The sequence below is a fragment of the Rhodnius prolixus genome, unplaced genomic scaffold (assembly GCF_049639745.1).
Source record: "Rhodnius prolixus isolate KJV_2025 unplaced genomic scaffold, Rpr scaffold_5, whole genome shotgun sequence".
NCBI classification, from domain to species: Eukaryota; Metazoa; Arthropoda; class Insecta; order Hemiptera; family Reduviidae; genus Rhodnius; species Rhodnius prolixus.
The window spans coordinates 18295274-18316905 of NW_027411624.1; the positions used below are offsets into that span (position 1 = coordinate 18295274).

Genomic DNA, 21632 nt, shown 5'->3' on the forward strand with positions numbered 1-21632 from the left:
TATACCCCAAGGCACCGCAGCCACAGAAGACTTATTGTGCCAGTCCCTTCTTAGTTCTAGTAGGCGAACCCTCCCCTCCTAAAGAGGTCAAGGACTTTCCCTACTAGTTGTTTTTGCGCTACTATCTCCTTCGGCCTCAACGTTCCAAAGGTTTCATAGCGCAAACTTTCGATTGCAACGCAATCGAACAACAGGTGAGAGGCCGTTTCCTCCTCTTCCTGACATAATCTGCACAACGGCTCCGAGCTGATAAGCCCCACCTTGCGCAGATGCTTCTTGAACCTACCGTGCCCCGTGAATAGGCCTGTAATCAGAGTAATCTGATTTCTGCCCAAACACAGGGTCTCTTTGGATCTTTGCTTACACAGCCAAGGCATCAAAGTCTTGCTGTGTTTAACCCCAGGACTCATCACCCAGTTCTTTTCGTGCTCCCTCCAGATCCAATCTCTGAGAGCCGCGCGAACCGAACCCCTGGTGATCCCCAGGACAGGCTCTGGACCGATGAAAGGAGTGTTAGCCCCATTCCTGGCCAGATAATCAGCTTTTTCATTCCCTTCAATACCCACATGACCCGGCACCCATTCCAACCGAACTTTGTTGTGCCGCGCCAGTAGTTCTAGGGCCTTCCTGCATTCCCAGACCAGGGAAGAGGTGATTCTGAAGGATACGAGAGCCTTCAGTGCAGCCTGGCTGTCCGAAAAGATGCGAATCTCCCTATTTCTAGGTTCCATCCGCAGGTTTTCCTCAGCACATATTTTAATAGCAAAAACCTCGGCCTGGAAGACTGTGGCGTATCTCCCAAGAGATCTCTCAATGAGTACCTCGGGTTTAACCCCATACACTCCAGACCCAGTCCCACAGTCCATCTTGGAGCCATCGGTAAACCAAATGCCTCCCTTCCGGTACTGATCCGTCCAGTTTACCCTCCATTCAGTCCTCGGTTTAATACACACCTGAAAAGGAGTCTCGAAACTGTATTTAGGACAGATACTGTCCCCTGCCATGTCAATAACCGGCCCAGGGTCGATTGATTCTGCTATAAATAGTAGTTTCAATGTTTTTTACAGGGATATGTGCTCCTTCGGAACCACCCAAAGTTACCTCAGTAAAAAAAAATCAAATCAATAAAATTAGGATATTTGCTCAGCTAAGGTTGTCTGGGAAACATCGCGCCCGGGTCTGGCATAGAAATTTTACAATAACCTTTTCTGAGGAATCCGAATGCCCTCTTTGCAAAAATAGTCGGGATAGTCTAATTCATACCCTATTATCATGTCCAATTCTTTCCTCTTTTAGGGACACGTATATCGGGAAATACATAGTCATTCAAAATTCAGACAGAGAAAATTTTCTGGATCTACTGTCAGCTGAGAATGACAATAATAAAATGAATAATATTTATTTTTTTGTAACGAAAAGCTTAAAACTTAGAAAACTATTATTAGAGTTTTAATTAATTTACAATTTTTCAATGATAGCCTATTTTTAATTAGCTAGCTACTTGCCTGCCTTATCGAACCTGTTTAATATTGTTTATCAGAAAATTAGTTTGGTTCATGTAAAGCTCTCCGTTTTATTTATTTAAAAGAAAATTCTTGTTTCATTTGTTTAACATCACGTCCAAGGTTTTCTCTTAATTTGTATTTAGTATTAATGTATCTTATTGTATTAGAGAATCTTGATTTCATTTATGTATTTTATTTTCTGTTATTTTTTCTGTTTTTCATTTATTTATTTTTATTTTTTTCTGTTATTCTGTTACAAACTTATTCAGTATTTGTCAATTTAATTTCTATTACATAAGCTACCTACCTTATATTAGTTTCATATTAAATTCTATTTTATTGTAAAGAAGTTTGTATTGGTCAACTCATTGCTATGAGTTGTGTAAAACTCTATAAGCAATAAAAAATTCATTCATTCATTCATTCATTCATATTCTAGGAGAGTCTTCCCGAAATTCATTCAAACAAAATTGTATCTTTAACATACTTTGCCAATGTTTCTCAATTTTCGCGAAGGTAACCTTCGATGATAATTCTTAATTATTTTGCTAAGTTTATACTGCAGACATGAGATTTTTTTAAATAAAAATTCAAAGTACAATTCTAACATGTGCAATATTTATGATAAGTAACTTACAACACATTTTTGAAATTTTGTTATTGAAGACATTTTGTTGTATGGTAGAGAGATATTCAATAAATTTCTGTGATATTTCTTTTTCTTGGTGATTTTCTTAATTTTTTTTCTCCAAAATGACTCCAAAGAATTACATTAAATTGGGACGGTATTTGAACATTTATACCACTCATATGAGAAATAATTTTAGAAGAAATGCCATTCTAGTGGACTGTGGTTAATAATTTAGCCATTTAAAGTTACGTAAATTTTCAAAATTAAAAAAACTAATTGCTGATTTAATTGCAAAAAAAGTAAATTCTATTTGAGTTGTTTCTAACCAGATTGTTCTGAAAGCCACTGGAGAACAATATAGTCTCCTATGTTGAGATTAAGGAAAGAGAATGTGATTGTACTAGCTGATGTTGCTAATGACTACTGAATTCAACTGTCTAGATAGTAATTACTATAAATTATTATTATATAATTACACGAAGTTATTGAAAATAAGCAAGTCACCAAAGAAGTATAGGTTCTATAGGTTAAAACCTGATTAAACCAGAAATATCAATCAACTTCAATAATAACTCCTAATTTTACCTAACTAGTTCCCTGTATTTTTTTTTTATTTAACTAGATATATTTTAAATTAACATGATCTACGAACTATGAAGCTAATAATCTATGAGCATTTCAAAAGTAATTGTACCGAAGAAGGTAAAAATAGAGAATAAGTAGATGGTACAGAACATGAAATTCACCGTTCTTATTAGGAATCATCAATGTCTTCTAATCTGACGTAATGAACATTTGCTTGTTTAAAAACATGCATTTCCTGCTTTTACAGATAAAAGACAAGTCTATTTGAGAAATCAATTCAGAATTGACGAATCATAATTTTTCCTCTCTAATTTTTACTAGTTTTTTTTAGATATATTTTTAACCTTAGGCTTTTGTCAACAAATACTCCCAGTATTCGAGCAAATGAATGAATTGTCAAAACCTAGTACTGAGAAAATTGAGATTATCTTTTCAAACATAGTGTGGTATATTTTTACTTAATACTTGTTTTCTCTTCTTTCTGAAAAGTATCTTGAAAAAGTGTATTTTAGTATGATGAAGTGCACTTTTGAATAGCGAAGGTTTTGCAAATGAGATACGACAATCTATTTCTAGCAAATCTTGAAGATATTGGCGCAAAAGTGGTCTTTCTTAAAACAATTCAGTCCTGCCTATTTGAAACTTTGAAATACTGGATATTAAATAAACAATATGAAACAATAAATAATGTAATGTACCTTACTCTGTAAGGTATGCAATTAATGAAGTTGTAACATAAAGGAGCCACATTAGAAGAAGATTTGATTATTACAATTGATTTATATAAGGAGATTTGAACCCAAAAGATAGACTCTACAGATGTCCTCTGAAATATTCACCCATTTTGGCAACGCAATGCTTTTTGCGATTTGCTGGAATTATTCCCGAAAATTATGAAACTTGTAATACCTCTAAAATTATCTAAGTACAGCCCACATGAACGGAATCATCAAACTTATTGTCCTTGAATTGTCCTTTACCTTCAACGTTTATTTACATAACTCTCTGTTATCCTATTCATCCTTAAACAATCTTGTCCGCCTCCGAGAATGACATAAGTTAATCTTACCCTTAATATTGAGTTGTCGAAATGTTGCAAAAAAAAAAAAAAAAAAATGGAATTAAAAAACTATGGAATTAAGTCACGTCCGCCAAACTTAACTTATACTTCATGAGCAGCTAAAACAAAACCTTCCACAAAAAGTAAATAGCGTAAATAGTAAATAATTAATTTTAAATCTCTGATTTAATATCTGGAATTTATATTTTACCCACATTTTCTTAGCTTACATATTCGATCACTTCACTCATTTCAAATGTTCAGAATTAAATTTTTTCTGGAAACACTGTAAACAACTGGGATTTATTTACCTAAATTAAGAAATTATGCTCTTCGACAAAAGAAAAATATTTGTTTGTTTACATTTACGAACACCACTTTACTCAATAAAGAAGTTAAGCAAACTCCTGTCCGAAAATGAGAGAGATAAAGAGAGGAAATTGAAGTTCTATTGCTTTCATTTTATTAAAAATAAGAGACTTCCTCCACTTTCAGAGACAAAATATTATAACATACAGATGAAAGTGTGGGAGGAGAATATTCTGTATTATTTTGAAAGTGTATCTTTGCTGGCATAGAAACATTTTAGTTTAAAAATACAATTTAAGCATTAAGAGAAAGGTAAAGGCCATGAATATGGTTACATCACAAATCTTCTATTCAAAATTCTCCCATGTATTATTTTTTTTGATGTGTTCTAAAATACACTACTTTATCAATATAAATTAATGTTATCTTCGATAAATAAATTTATTTGTGAAAGTTAATTGCATTTTTATTTAATTGCTTTTACTGAGAATTTGAGGAGGATTACTTAAAGCAGTTAATTCAAATCTAAAAATAAAAAAGAAAGGTATCGTAGTTACACAAATAAAATTGCAAAACTGCAAAAAATAAAAGAGTAAATTTTTGAATAATAACTATGCTAATTTTAATTACAACTTTCATGTTATCGAAAAATTGTTAAGTTCATTAACATAGTAAACCTGATAATTATTTCAAATAGAAAGCAAAATTTTTTGTTTAAATTATTATTATTAGAAATACGAAATACGATTATTAGAAAACTCGTATGTTCCCCCAGTTCAGTTGCCTTCAGTTATTCTCATGTTGTAGATAAGACGATTATTTCTACAATTCAATTTCGACCAGTAAAGAAAAAAAACACTGTGAAGTGAAGGAGACAGAAATATGGAATGCGCTTTGTTCTTTTTATCTAAAAGATTGTTACTATAAGGCTGAGGCAGTTCGGAAGCCATGAGACACGACTATCTTGAGAATAAAAGCCTAATCAAACCGGATTGATAAACCCACCTTTTGTCTTGGATCCTCTAAGGAGACGATGTCTGCTGTCTACCTGAAAATGTTTTTCTGTAAGCCAGCGGTAACTACCCAGAAATTATCTTATCTGGTCTGCAAGGCTATTCATGGCAACATCTGAGTTAATAGTTTAGGATGAAATAAATATAAACAAGTAGAACAGAATTATTATTATTATTATTATTTAAGATGTTCAAATTCAAGTTTTCCAACATTAATTAAGCATTCGCCTTCTTACTGATAAGATTGCTGGGGTAAATCACATTCAGTTGTATGTCAGCAGCATGTTTCCAGGTATTGTATTGAGATTGGCAGACTGATCAGGGAACTTTGAAGGGATTTTTTTTTTGTTTAGTATTAAAAAATATGTCGTATTAAGAAAATTAATGCCTGTCTTTAGGCAGGTTAACGTTGAACTTCCAAAATTGAAGAATGTTGACGGAGGCGAAAGCACTTTCTTCCTTACTAAAATTTTTCCAATATGTACATGACTTTGATAACTTCGTTTTATACGGTGGTCTCGAATTAAAGCTTCCACTCACAAGTCCATGTTGCCTGACAACTACTTCAAACCGTCCCAAATTTATAAAAGTGTTCAAGGAATTAATAAAAAGGGTATTGTATTGTAAATAATTTTTGTTTATTTCATTAACGATTTAACTTTATTTGTACAAGATTACGCGTTTACTAACTGTAGAAAATGTAAGGCTTATATTTAATAATTATTTTATAGCACTTTTTACGGATGATATTGACTTATTTGTATCAGTTAAAATGTCTTATGTTCAGTAAGTTTAATAATTTATTTAATTGGAATACTGGACTGTGCAGGGTGCTGCTTCTGGTGGCAGTCCAAGGAGTAATTTCAATTCAGACTGGACTTGGCGGCGATTGTGCACTCCATCTGGATGGACCAGGAAGGCATTCCGCGTTTGACTTCCATTTAAACACCCTCAGAGGAGGACCATTGTAAGAATTTGATTAAATATTTGTTTTTATTTAAGAATTTCAAGAAATAGATAAGAAATTAATAAGTATACTATGCTCTGCAGTTCCATCAGTCCAGAAGTGTTAAAATTCAGATTGTTGTATGGAAATAGGTTATCTCTTTCTTGTAACAATTGAAAAGATGTTTTTAGGTCGGGTCATACTATAAAACGTGTATTTTCTCAAGAAATAATCTGTTCAGGCAGAAAGCAAAAATGTTTTAAATTATCTGCATATCAGTATTTTTCTGTAAGTTTCAAAATTCAAAAACAAATGTAATTGTTTTGTGAAAGAAACATTTCTTGAGAAAGAGACAATTTGCCTAGTAAACATCAATAAAATATTATTTGTCTCCGAAAGAACCTTAGTGGTATTTAAAAGCTCTTTTTTCGTCTCATGATTAATCTTGGGCTTGAAATTAGATAACATGATCAAATCCTGGCAACTGAATTTCTGTTTAAACAATAATAATGACTTCGTCATAAAATTCCTTATAATAAGTTTGTGCCGTCATAAATATATCAAATAGTTGCGAACAAATAAAGTAGTAATAAACACACGAAAACTGGTTTCATAATGCCAGTAGAGACTACATTTCATTTGAATGCATTTGAAACATTAATTACTTTTGTTTTATTTTATTTATTTATTTTTTAACATATTAAGTGTTAACAGTGCAAACATTTGTTTGATGTGTCTGTACAGTTCGAAGTATGTGTCGTCTTTGTTGCTGGTCAAAACCGTGTATAGTCAGCTGGGAGGTAACATTTAGTCTGGACATTAGTCTTCCACAGTAGATCCCTGCCAAGTGCGTTTTTTCTTTTGTGTGTGTATAGATTAAAAATATGTAATTGGAGTTAGCTATGGATTCCGAGCAAGTAGGATCTATTGAAATCCCCCTACCGGGTTAGATGTTGGGGTGATAAATTGTGATTTAATCTAAGGATGCTTATTGGTCTACAATATAATTTTCTAGATTCGGCATAACTGTAATACCAAAGTTTTTTAGGTATACAGTTTTGTATGGAGCCGTAAAATTTTCCTTTTTGGGGGTGATATGTTTCTGTATTGCTCTTTTTTAATGTCAGATATGGTTAATGAAGCTATTGTTCGGAAATTGCTGTTGAGAAGTTAGTTTCACTCCCAAGATTTGAAATTTTCATTACCGTATAGTCCACTGTAACCTTCACTTTTATCAACCTGATTGATCCACAGTTGGTGTTCAATTGATTTAAAATGTTAATTGAGTCCAGGACTAGAAAGGAAAGATTATAATCGGATTGTTTCAGTTTTTGAAATAAGCTTCTGGTATTACTGAAACATATTTACTACTGAGGCTCTTGGTAAAAATCGATGCACAGAACTTCAACACTATAACAGACAACCATCAATAAGAAGTAAAGGAGCGTGAAGATGAGGAATTTTTTAAAGGAGATGAGTTTGAGCGCTCCTACGATATTGCTATTGTATTGAACCAGTATAATTTTGAAGCCAATAGCATTTAATAGCATTTTTTAAGCTTGAAGCATCTCATGAGGTGCGTCAGGGAATGCGAAAATAATATTTCAAATTAAAAACCGCAAGAAGCTTTCCTTTTTCTTCCTGGATACATAATATGTACATATGTTGAACTTCTTTCCCCAATGGCCTACAAAATTTCACTCGAATATGAATTCTAAAATAATGCAAATTTAAAAAAACAAAAAACAAAATGGATATAAGAAATGAAGTAAAATAATTTTGTGAACTAGGATAGAAAGTTGTCGGCCAGTCCGTATATAATCTATTGGAATTCCACGTCTTGTTTATTCGTCTGGGCATCGAAAAAAAGGTCATGAATGTTTCAAGCAAGTTATGGATTGTGTTTGGCTAAGTGAAATTTGTATCTATTTAAGGTTAAATGTTTTAACTTCTCTGGTCTTAGAGGTGACTGGCAAAAATTTTCTTATTACAATTTTTTATATTTACAGTCCAAAAATTATGTTGTCTCACTCAGAGGACCCTAAACGTATAAAACCAGTAAAAACAATACTGCATGATTGTAATGTAATCTGAGGTAGAGAAAGCAAAAGTTGCCACTGCTCATGAAGGAAGTTGTAAATGCACCAAGCAGATATTACAGCAAATAAATGAAAAATACTGCGCCAAATGGTGTAAACCAATACAAACATCCAATAAAATCCTACTTTTTTAAAATTGTTATTCTCTTATTCTCGCATTGGCTGGTTTGATTGTAAGACACAATTATAAGCTTGAATTTTTAGTGTTTACTGTTTGAGAAATATTATCTTTTACAAATACTTTCTTACGTTTAGACCATTTGTTGAAAATGCGAACTTGTTGTACGCATGCTGAATTTGTTCAAATCGTATCTTCTTAAGTTTGTAGAGGAAAGTGAACAGATTAGATGACTTACTAACACACTAGACTAATAATACTTACGAAATATGTTCTATCCTAAACCATTTAGAATGATGTAATCTTTAATGGCTGACAGACTTCTATTCTTTATACCGAAAGCTTATTTTTAACTATTCTTCAACAATAATTTTCGTGATCGTGTTGAATGAATTACCGGATCTCACGACATCTCTGATCAAAATGAATGAGAAAATTTGCCCTCTATATTAAATTTTTAGAGAGATTACTACCTTGCAAAAATCCTGTAATTTACTTTTAACTTAAAATTACATTTAAAAAAATACAAAAGAAAAAGCGCATCACTTGCATTTTCAGTTGTTGTTGTTGTCTACTTTTTTCTTGGAAATTGTCTCAGGATAACGTCATAGCTGACGTTTCTTTCACAAAAGAATCTACGTGTCGTTTCTAACCAAATTTATAACCTTGATGTGCCTTTTCTGTTAAGTCATTACGTATTAAAATGAGATGTTTGATAATTGTTGAAAATCAATACAATGATGGAAAAAAGTAAATAAATTTATTTGTTACAGTGGTCACGGAGGACATGGAACATGCATCACATTTGATGCGATTAATCATGCTTACATTGAGGCAAGAAAAAGGATTCGTAAGTTTTAATTAATTGATAAAAAATATAAGTATTAAATCAATCTTTTCATTACATTTTCACTTAATCTAACATCAAACTCATAGCTTTCTATTCACGACAAAAAAAAAGGTTGATTATGCATTAGTGTTAACTACGTTGATTATTTTTGGATTACTTGCATCTTTGGAGAGTATTTTTCTTTTGAACTTCCCTTTCATTGAATGATGTTATGTACAGAGTAATAAATGATATAACACTGTATTACATTCTCCCAATTCTTTACATCAAAATACTCTTATGTGTCTAATCTATTAACTGTGTCTCTCTTTTGTATAGGAAACATTCTTTATAAATTATAGATCTAGACATATTATATTATATATGCTGTAGGAAGTAGAACGCGCCTGCAAGTTTGTAAAGAAATAATTTAAATCCATTCAAAAATAACGCTAATACATTGTATGTTTGTTGATACGTTCTGTGATCACGTTATGCCGTTGGCTATTGATAATTCCAATTGTTTCGTTCTAGGACCATTTATAAACGGAGATAATTTAGTTATTGGCTTTTTTAACGGAAAGGGGCAAAACTGCGTTTTTTTTTCTGGGTTAGAGGACATGGCGGCATTAAAGATAATGAAATTGTGAACATGCTAGCTAAAATAGTGACGAAACCTGGAGAGGCCGCAATTATAAAATTAAACCCCTCTGAATTTAAAAATCATTTTACAAGAAGAGCGCTTGTATCCACGCAAGTGGATTAAAAAGATTAATCAGAAAGGGGAATTTTTACTAAACGATGATGCCCCAAATTACTCAGACAACAATGGTTGAAAGGCCTTGGGATAAATAGCATCTAAATAAAGGCTAGTGTTGTCCATAGTACTAAATATTCACAAACAAAAAACCTTACCCAATCCCGTAAAAAAAGGGCTTTCATAAAACTATACCCAGATAAACAAGGCACGTAAAATTCCTTTAATTTCGAAATCGAATATTATATTTTTTAAACTTCATCTAAAAAAATAAAAAGAAACTGAATCAAAGAAAACACAGGTTGACTGTGGATTGATATGTTTGTAAAAAAAATAGAAGAACTACATGTCTTTTCTAACACTATTAAAAAGCTAAGTAACGCGATGATGCGAACTAATCGAGCGCACTGGTTTCAGTTGAACAAGTTGATCGCTGAAGCGGTATATTGTTGTTCAGTTAAGTGGACATGACAATAAAAAACGATAAAAGCGACTGGGTGATTTGCTGAGCCGTGGATAAGCTTGTCTATTAAAGCGATGACAATCTATGTGACTAAGGTTGTAAGTTAGGCTGTCAACAACAGTTAGTTGCCGGACTAACTAAGGGTCAAAAATTACACTTTTCAGGAGAAGATTCCCCTGATTCGTCCTTTCCATAAAAACAAGAAACAAAACATTAACTGGTTAAGTCAGTGGTTTCCAACCTTTTTGTACCTGCGCCCCCCTTTAAAAAAAAAATTGTTGCGCCCCCTTAATTTTTCTAACAATCTAATTTCATAAATACTCAACTGATATTATAATTTATTTAATGGGCTACCAAATAATATACAATATTATGTAAAAATATACATAAAAAAATAATTATTTATTATAAAAAATAATAATTTTAAATGTAATAAAAACAAATCTTACAAAAATACAAAAAAAAAAAGAATATATAATTAATACAACATTATAAAAATTTAATGCGACGGTTGAGCTTGTTTTTCAGCACAAATTTTCTCAAACCGTGGTATCATTGAAGAAATCGCGGTTCTCAGTTCCTTTTCAATCACTAAGCGAGATCGATACTTTGTTTTTAAGACAGCTACTGTAGAAAAACCAGTTTCACATGGGTAAGATGTTACAAATGGCAATAAAATTTCTAAAGCTTTGTTCGTCAAAGTAGGAAAATCGTCCTTTACTCGTAGCCAAAACGTAACAATATTATTTTCGTCTTGAAACATCTGCTTTAATGTGCTAACACTAGATAAGTCAATTATCATTTCCTGCTCTGCTGTCGTAAGGCCAAAATCATCATATCTTTCAATCACAAACGGGTTTCTAATCGCCCCGCCGTTTTAGCATTTGTTCCCAAAAAATTCGCGGCGAGGATTGTGGATTACGTATACCTATTTTGCTGATTCATTTTTTTGACACCTATTCGACGTTTTTGGTTTGTATTCAAAAATGATATTTTGGAAATAGCTGCATGCCCCCTTGCAACAGTCTCGCGCCCCACAGGTTGGAAACCACTGGGTTAAGTGTTGTAATGTATTTATATAGTACATCACCCTAGACGCGCCTTGCTCTAGTTGGAAGAGTTGGCCGCTAAGAAACGTAACACCTCTTACATTAGGTCAAAAGACCCTTTCAGTTGAGCACAAATCATTAGCTTCTAACCTAAAATAAATTATTAATTGTAGTCGTGAAAAGTTCGTATAAAATAAAATTATTGGCCTGCATGGACGATGAAATGCTGTGAACCTTTAAATACCATAGTGATAAGGTGGTGTAATCTTGAATTTCTCTACATTTCAGATCAATAAAGACTTTTTCTTTTTTTAATACTTTATTTTATTCACTTTCTGATTTACAATAACAGTTGATGGCAGCAATTAGCAAGATTGTTCTTGGAAAGTAGATGATTATAGTGCACAAGTAAATGTCGGGGATTAAAGCTGGAAAATTAGTTCTGTAATAATCTATTATTATAATTATATATATTATATACAAATATATTTCATAAATAATTTAAATGGTTAATTAAAACCTTGAAAAATCTGAAATTGCAGTATGTATCTGTAGTTTTTATTAGGTCAAATATTGACCTTGGAATCTAGACTCTCAACGTTTCCTTAAATAGAAACGAACATAAACATACTCCATTTAATTTTTTTAAAAAAAGGAATAAAGTAGTTCATGATGATTTTTTGTTTTTACTTGTAAAGATTGGCATCAAAAAAAAATTCTTCAAGTAATGTATTTCAGTTCTGGATTATATCCTTCTAAAATTAATGATGATTGATTTGTTCGTGAAATTATTCCTTCCAAGGAACTCGAGATCAGCTTGTTATTCAGTTCAGTTATAGTTCATTCCATAGTCTTGCTGTATTAGCAATTGGTTATTTCCAATAAAACTTATTTTTTACATTTTATAGATTTTTTTAAAGTAATTGTTCATATAGCTTTTATAGATTGATTGTTGTAAATTATATTTTAGCTCTCGATAGTACTATGACTTGGTTTACAGTATTTTGCACACCAATGAGTGTTTGTGAGGAAAAGAAAGAGAGATTTTGAGAACGGATGAAGATAATAAAATAAAACATGCAGGATTTGTAGAAACACCCAAAAAATTTGATGATTCCAATAGAAATCACTAATAACGTAGCAAGTGCTTTTTAATTGGTTTTTAAATTTCTTAGGTTAATTCATCTTTAAACGTTTTACTCTTCAAGTTATTTGTTAATGTTGAGACTTCAATGAACGATACTGAAAAGTACAGACTCTTCTACTTATTTTTGAAAGCTTGCAACTAAGAAAAAAGAAATTTCAAAATTTTTGCATTCAGAAAACATTGAAAAAGAATAGCCCGTTCTCACCATATTCATATTTCAAACTTGCATCAAAAGAACGCTATCCATCACGGACGGTCACTTATCTTCTTTCGCTGCAATTTATTCTTATAATTTCTCACTTCGAATAATTTTATTTTTCTATTAAAATTCTTACATTTAGATCCTTTCTATTCCCAATTAAGACACTCTAATCAGTAAGGAAACAATGTTGAGATTTTTAAATAGACATGCTAAATTAACACAAGCAATAAGATTCTGTAATTAAACTGTCTGATCACTTTCTCTCGAAAAAGAAGCCTCCAATCTGTAAGAGATCTCTTTTGAATTACTTTAATATAAATTTTTTTTATTAGTTTTTACCAATAAATGTTGAAGATATTCATTATCTTCAGCAATATAAAGGTAAATTATTTGTTGCAGATGTTTCAACACCAAAAGGAGAATGGAGTACACAAGATGTGGCTACAGTTGGAGAATTATTACTAGATATTTCTATCCAATTGGCCAAAAAGTTAGTTTATATTTGCTATAATATGTGTTTAGCAACAATGTGTATTAAGAAATATATTTAATAAACTGTAGATTTAATATCTTTTTAAGTAAATTATTCTGTGAAAGGACAATTTTAATAGTATGTTTTCACGCTTTAATGTCTGGTTAATAGACAGTTTTAGACAATTTTATTTCTTACATTTTTCCCATAAACGTATTGCAGACAGAGTGTATTGTTTTTTTTTTTTTTTTTTTTTTGACTGTTCATCAATCCAAAAGGAAGATTATTGCTAACATCAGTCACAATTTTGAATTTATTTTGGTCATCTTCTGAGCTTTTAATTAATATCAGTAGGTAATTATTTTTTTACATTGTTAATAACCAAGTTCTGTGTCTTCTCCTTTGATTGTTTAGGTAATGGGTGTGGTCGGATTAAAAAAAATTACTGAAATGGGCAATAATCTTTCTTCCTTTTAGATTAATACTTAAATCAGAGGCGATCTATTACCTCTCACTTTTGAGCTCAGATTAATGTAAGACTGGTGACAAACTGGCCTGTCGCATATAGGCTACTGCGAAAAGAAATACATTATACTCATGTCTAAACTTTGGGAAATTCGGTTTTATCTAAACAGAGGAAATAAATTTCAATTCTTTGCAGTGAATACCTTGCAATTTTGAAGCAGGCAGAATGTAATGAAGTTCAAAGATGAAGCTGAAATCAAACTTTGCTTAAAAAATAAAATATCAATTCCTCACCGCTAAGATGCTAATAATCAATTCAGCTCGTAGATGTATTTTGATTTTCACTTATTCATTCAATACAGAATAAAAAGAAGGTCATAACACCTATAATTTATAAATTCTTTTTGAATTTACATAAATTTCAAAGATTTATTGTTCATTCAAAAGGAATTCCAGGATATTTTTTTCGGATAATGGGAATTAATTCTTTACAGATCATTTCAGCGAATGGGTACTGTAGTAGAGAGGTCTCATGACCTCCATATTTTTTCTTCATGAAAAATGGACCGCGATTTAACTGAGTTTGACACCTTTTTTTTTTTATATATATAAAAGAACGTATGGTCTTTAGCAATTCAACATTCTTTGTGAACTGACCGGAATGATCTTGTATAAATGAACAAAATACAATCAAAGAAGATTCTAATTAAAGTACTACCATAAGTAGAGGGAGTTTGGTATCAATGTTAACCTTTTGTTTTATTAAAATTTACTGCACAGTGACAAAATAGGTACAAACAAATTTAACCTTCAATTTTAATTACATAGCTGCAACATCTATGAAGAATGAACCTTAAAATTGACTATTTTTTTATTTGGAGGTTTTGCGGCCAAATCCTAGCCGTCCACTCTGCCGTTTTGATCTTGACTTTACAAAAAGACCCGTTAATCATTGAAGCCCCTTACGGTAATGGAGGTATATTTAGGAAATCGAACTGGCCTTGTATAAGAAGAAATTCAAGACCAGTTGAAACTTAAAAAGATATTCACAGAAAAATTTAGGTTTCTATTTATCAGAACAGGTCAGAGTGACAACTTGAGTGTAAATGGGTTGAGGCTTTGGATATTTTACTACGTATTATAAGTTTTTTCTAATTTCTTCTTTAGATCTTTAAACCCAACTTCGTGTGCGAATTTTGTTCTTAATTTTTTTTTTTTTTGGCGCATCAACATCTGAGGTTATTAGCGCCCGGAGCTTTTTTCAGTGCACTGCCAGCCTCCGGACAGTGTTCTCTCGTTACAGACAACACTGTCCATCACCGGACAGTGAGCTGTAAGAAGCTCCTAGGAAGAGAAAATCTAAGGGTCAGCTGCTGGATTCGAACCCGGGACCTCCGCGTGGGAGTCCAGTATGCTAACCTCATAGCTAATCCCTTCCCTTTTTGTTCTTAATATTTGTGTAATTAATCTAATTTCTTTTAATAGCTATGGTTTGAGCTACGAAGAAATAGAAAAAGGATTACCTCTAATTGATACATCTAAAACACTGATCCGAGAAGTGTGCCCACCATTTCTTGCTAACGTTGAATGTAGACCAGGCAAATATCGACGATATGATGGTTTGTGCACCAATTTAAAGCACCCAACTTGGGGAGCAACTATGACACCTTTTACTAGGTAAAACATGTTAACAAGTTTTAAGTGAACGAATAAGTCTGTTGAGATTTTTTTCCAGTTCTTTAAGATTTTTTTTATAAATATTCATTTTGCAGAATAATTGGACCATTGTTTTCTGATGGAATCACTGCTCCCAGAATCAGTATTACTGGCAATCAGTTACCGAGAGCCAGGGTTGTCTCTAGAACAATGCATCCAGATGAAGGATATCATGAACATGCTGGTACAGTGATGATTGTTGCATGGGGACAGTTCTTAGACCATGATTTTACACTAACAGCCACTGCAGAAGGTGAGTAGAGTGAGGTTAGAGTGTTGCTTTATCAGAAAAAAAAAAATAAATAAATATAAATAATTTCTAAAAACATTAAAAACAAACTAAAAATTTTTTTTAACGGGATACTACTACATTGCTATCAAAGGACCTACAGTAAACTTATCCTTGGTGATGAAGCTATTCTTCTACCTTCACTAGGGATGCTCTGAGGACGTCTTCTCAGATTAAGGGACTCTCTGGGGAAGTTCTTGGAAGAGGAGAAACGGCAGTTTTGGTTAACAACTTCCTGATAACATTGCACTCATCCCATATGAATATTATATTTTGAATTAACCGTAATTTAAGGGAACCCCAAAATCTTTAAATGGCTAGGTTAATTAATGATCATAATCCACCCAACCCTTAGGGCTACGAGGTACTTGATGTAAACAAACATTTAAGTGCAGCGTTATGTCAAAATTGTAATCACACTTCATGCACTTTACAAATGCTCTCTTTACAATTCGAAAAAATGATATGCAAAACACTCCTGTGAAAACAGAATAAGGTACTGAGCAAACAGAAGCTTTACGATTTTCGTTTTCTTGTTAGGAGCCTTCTAACATTCAGTTAATTCTAATAAGCAGCTGTGATCTAATGTATTGCCTTATAATTAATAGATCCAGTAAATAAAAACGAACCAGAAGAATGTTGCCGAAGGCCTCCTCATCTGAAAAATCCATACTGTATGGAGATTGAAATTCCAGATGATGATTACTATTATCATAAGTATGGGCAAAAATGTCAAGATTTCGTAAGAGGATTTCCAGCTGTAAGACCTGGATGTAGGCTAGGTAATTCTTCACCGATATTTATTTTTATCTATTAATTATTTTCCACTTTAAATCACTACTTCTTTTAAATTAATTCTGTACTTGCAAATAGAAAGCGTGATCCAGTTTCAAATAAGGTTTTAAGTTAATATTGTAATATTGTATTATAATATCGTGCTAATTGTTTAGGATCAAGAACGCCATTCAACCGTTTAACAGGAGTAATTGATGCAAACACTGTTTATGGAGTTTCTGAAAAATTTGCAAGGTGAATTGCAGTTTCTGTTTTTTACAAAGAAACCAATTGTATTTTAAAAACAAAATAACGATAACAATACAAAGTAATATATTTATTCTTTGTTATTTGTAGGCATCTACGCACAGGTTATGGAGGCCTGATGAGGATGAATCCTGTATTTGCTGAATATGGATTAAAGGATTTGCTACCTTTGAAAGTGGATATACCAGACGAAGGTTGCATAAGGACAAATAGATCTCAATATTGCTTTGAATCAGGTAACAAATTTTATCAGAAGTATTATTGCAAGGTTTCAAAACATCATTGCTGCTCTTATGTGTATTTTCACACATACAAGACAAAAAAAAAGTTTAAACCTTGACAACAACAATTTAACAACAGAAATGGAAAGATTAGCTAATGATTACTCTCATAGAAACATTCACATGTGTACAAATATGTTAAAAATATACTAATGTTACGGTCATTTCTGTTAAATGAGTAATGTTTGAAGTTAATTGTACGTTAGATCTTTATTATTTTGTTTGTATTTTTTGTACCAATTTGTATGTTTTGTTGTTGTGTATATATAATTGATAAGGATAAAACCAACTCCTTTTGTTACAGGTTTAGAACCTATAAAACAAATAAAAAATATAATAATAAAAAATAAAATTCATACATTGAAATACATACAAAAAAAAAAAACCTACTTCACGTATCATCATGAATGTTTTAAGAGAACTGGTTTAATAAGTAACTAGTTATTTTAGAGTAAATTATACATGTTTGATCATATCTTTTTGTTTGCTCAGGTGAGATTAGAGTTAATGAGCAGTTAGTATTAGCATGTATGCACACTCTAATGGCCAGGGAACATAATCGTTTAGCACATGCTTTGTCCCAAATAAATCCGCATTGGGATGATGAAACTTTATACCAGGTGAGATACAAATACACCTTTAAAAAAACTGCAACTTAATATATTCATTATCGTGATTGCTCAAACCGGTTACTTTAATTTAGTTAAATTAATGAAAAAATCATTTTAGGAAGCTAGAAGAATAGTTATTGCAGAAATACAACATATCACTTTTAACGAATTCTTACCTATACTGCTAGGAAAAGAAGTTATGGATAAATTTGGATTATTACTTCAAAAGGAGGTAATAAAATACTTCTTTTAAAAAAATTCCTATCAGATAATTGTAAAATAGTTATATGCAACTACCAAATTTACTAAGAAATACTGAAACGTGCTAAAAGTACCAAATAATACAAGTTTAATATTAATTTACTGATAAATAGTAATTTTGAAGTTTTAAAACGTGAATATTTTCTGACTCGTCAAAAAGGGCTGACCTTGAGAATTTGCTGAAATATTTTCATTTTGTAGGGTTACTGGGATGGCTATGATCCTGAGGTAAATCCAAATATCATTGATGCCTTTTCTGCAGCGGCCTTCAGGTTTGGACACACATTATTGCCTACAGCAGTAGAAAGATGGAGCAAAGCTCATAAATTTATTGGTTAGTAAAATATTTTAATTACAAATAATAAAAGAGAGATTATCAGTATTTAATTAATTATGTGCAATGAATTTACAGCCTCGAAGCGTTTATCAGATTTAATTAGACGTCCATATGATCTGTACAGAGCTGGTGTTTTTGATGAATATTTCATGGGATTAATAAACCAAGTAGCTCAAGCTATGGACGACTCTGTCACTCAAGAGGTAGGTTTTCTTATGAAATCAAAGTTAAAATCAAATTTTACTTTCAAATTAAAAGCATCGGATCGAAAAATTCAAGAAGAATTTGTTTAAGATGTCAACTAAATGTTTTCCACATTACTCATTTTCACAAATTTCAACAATTGAAATAAAAAATCTTATTTAGTTGAGTTCACTTTTAATATTATTCATTCATGTGGGTTTTATAAAAATATAGTAATTTAGCTCCTTAATAAAGTTCCAAATGAAAATCTACACTTTGGTATTTGTTACATAAAATTGTTTTACATCTTCAATAATTCTTATTATATTGTATATATACACATATAATGTATAATATACTTATATAATATAATATAATATATAATATATAATAAAAATATACTTATATTTTTGAATATACATATATTGAATTAAAACTGTCCGGTAGGGCAGTTGTATAAGGGTTGATCGTCAAAAAGTGCACGAAAAAGCGTAACGTCGAAAACACCCAACTTTGATATACTTACATATGTATATATTGATATAATATTATAATAAGCCTTTTTTCGGGTACTGAAAAAGTTTCAAATAAGAGTGATTAATGCTTTGAGTTTTAAAATGCTTGAATATTTTAGGTGACGAACAATTTGTTCAAGAAACCTGGTAACCATTTTGGTTTGGATCTGGTATCGTTTAACATGCAAAGGGGGAGAGATTTCGGAATACCTGGATACATGGAATTCAGGTAACTAAGTACATCTATAACAGGTATAAGTACATCCGGCACTAAGTTTAAAGATATAAATAATCAATTGCAATTAATATATATATTTTTTAATTGTACTTATTAAGAAAATTTTGTGGGTTACCTGAGGCGAACACATTTGAAGCTCTGTTTGGCGCTATGTCAAACTCAACCATTAGCAGATATACAACCATATTCGAGTTAGTTATTAAATTGTATTAATTCTATTTTTTTTCTTTTTTACTCTACCATTATTTGGCTGTCGCTACAATTTTTTGAATTGTTCAGGCATCCATCTGATGTGGATTTATGGTCTGGAGGTGTATCAGAACGTCCATTGCCAGGATCCATGATCGGACCAACGTTTGGTTGTATCATTGCTACTCAGTTTAGTTATGCCAGACGAGGTGATAGATTTTGGTATGAACTTCCAAATCAACCGTCGTCATTTACTCCAGGTGAGTAATTTGTATTCAAGGCATGATATCAAAAACAAACAGGCATAAAATAAATTTAAAAAAATAAATAAAATAAAAAATGAATATAAAAATAGTTGAATGGTAATGTTTTAATGAATGCTTAATATTCTGGGAATCATTATAGCTTTGTTATCTGTGTTGAGAAAAGTGGAATGGAATTTTTGTGAACTTAAAGGAGGTCCTTGTGTAATTATCTTCCATTATCTGTGACTCTACTTATTAGTTATTTTATTTTATTTATGTATTTATTTTTTTAGAACAATTACAAGAAATAAGAAAAGTTAAATTGAGCAGAATTATTTGCGATAATACAGATCTGATAGATACTATCCAAGTGTATCCTATGGTTTTGGCTGATCACGAAATGTAAGTTATAAATAGTATAGTAACAGAATAAAATTGTTTTTATTTTAAAGTAAGCAGAATGATGTTGTTGATCTTACTAAATGATGGTTTGTTTTGACAAGTCAAGCAAAAAAACGTTGCTCTGCTAAATTTTAGGTTTTAATGAAAACGTAAAAATCAATTAAAAAACATTATTTAAAACTTTAATCCAAACTCAAAAAATGCTAAAACATAGAACTTTGATTTCTTGATAAATTTTGGAGTTGCAAAAGTATGATTATTGACAAAAAAATTCAAATTAGTTTGATGATGATGCAGTATTGTATCAATACCGTAAGGAATATCAGTTGAATCATTTAATCCATATTGAAAAGCTCAGGTGATTTCTCCAGTTTAAACAAACCTATTACAAATCTTTTATAAAATTGTTTGCGATTTCAAATATAATAAGTAATACAGCTTAATTTTATGCAAATAGTGTCAAATTGCTCAATTAACACTAATAGCTAATGTATTTGTTATGAATCTTTACAGTAATCCCCGGGTGCCTTGCAAAAGTGGTATACTTCCAAGCATGGACTTAACTAAATGGTCGGACTTTGGACAAGGAAATCATCACAGTTTTCATACAAACTTTGATTCTTTCGATCCGTTACTTGTTAAGAAAAAGAAATAATTTAATCTTTTTGAGATTTTTTCCACTGAATTAGAAGAACGCGAAATACGAAGATAAATGAATATTTTATCGAATCTGGTGTCATTAGATATGTTTAGATCTATCTGTTTTATCGTAGCTGACAACCAGACTCCTTTTTACGCTTGCGTTGGATTCTTTCAAGGGAATTGAAGATCATTTGTGGTACAAAAAGTCGGTTTTTATTTAAATTATAATGATTGAGAAATTTTAGTTTAACAATGAATAAGAAATTAATGAAATAAGAAACAAATAAGAAAAAAAAAAATATTTTTTCAAACGATTCTTAATAGTCTATTTATCACTTTTTTTTTACTACATGAGATTTTTTAAGATTTTTAGCTGTCAAATGTAGTTGAAAGAATTTAGAAAGTATGGCAAGATGTAGTGCAGTCTGATGCACACCATCGCATGCGTTATATAATTCGTTCATATTATTATTATTTAACATTTTGAAATTAAATTATAATATAGGTCAGTGCCAACTTTGTAAATTAGTCTTTAAATAAAAAAATAATTGTATCATAGTTTGCTTTTGTGAAGAATAATTAAATAAGCACAATTTTCTATCCTAGGCATAAGAATGTAGAAACGCCTTAAATGCTCAGAAGAAATTTGTGCCTTATTATTTTTTTTAAATTTAATGATTTGTACACAAAAAATTGTAACTTGTATAAAGCTTTTATTTAGTATTTTGTATTTTTTTAAATTGTGATTTTTTTTTTTAATAATAAATTCTTTATATATACATAAAAAAAAATTGTAAATATGCAGAAAGTAATAATAATAAATTTGTAAATTGCATAAGTAGTTTTTTGTTACTTGTAAATAGTTAAATGAAATCAAGTTTTAGAATAATTCTAACGCAATAATTATCAAAAGCTCTGTGAATACAAAAAGGAACAAAAGAAATTAGGTAAAAATGGTATTCAACGGACAGAACTCTTGAGACGATGTGATTATAAATTGTTTCCAAATTATGTTCTAACTACGTCATTTTT

General features: G+C 31.1%; 1 protein-coding gene across 1 annotated transcript in view; it reads left to right on the plus strand.

Annotated features, from left to right (window-relative positions):
• The window catches only part of cysu (peroxidase homolog), a 68976-nt gene extending 48186 nt beyond the window's left edge, over positions 1-20790 (plus strand). Inside the window, exons 2-18 of the mRNA XM_074135009.1 lie at positions 5933-6070; positions 9040-9116; positions 13113-13203; positions 15136-15327; positions 15423-15619; positions 16264-16437; positions 16606-16684; positions 16787-16932; positions 17470-17597; positions 17707-17820; positions 18051-18183; positions 18262-18389; positions 19004-19113; positions 19221-19313; positions 19402-19571; positions 19850-19958; positions 20472-20790. Of these exons, the coding sequence (XP_073991110.1) occupies positions 5933-6070; positions 9040-9116; positions 13113-13203; positions 15136-15327; positions 15423-15619; positions 16264-16437; positions 16606-16684; positions 16787-16932; positions 17470-17597; positions 17707-17820; positions 18051-18183; positions 18262-18389; positions 19004-19113; positions 19221-19313; positions 19402-19571; positions 19850-19958; positions 20472-20613 (2221 nt within the window). The 3' untranslated portion in view covers positions 20614-20790. The remainder of the gene's footprint in view (positions 1-5932; positions 6071-9039; positions 9117-13112; positions 13204-15135; positions 15328-15422; positions 15620-16263; positions 16438-16605; positions 16685-16786; positions 16933-17469; positions 17598-17706; positions 17821-18050; positions 18184-18261; positions 18390-19003; positions 19114-19220; positions 19314-19401; positions 19572-19849; positions 19959-20471) is intronic.
• Positions 20791-21632: the final 842 nt, after the last annotated feature.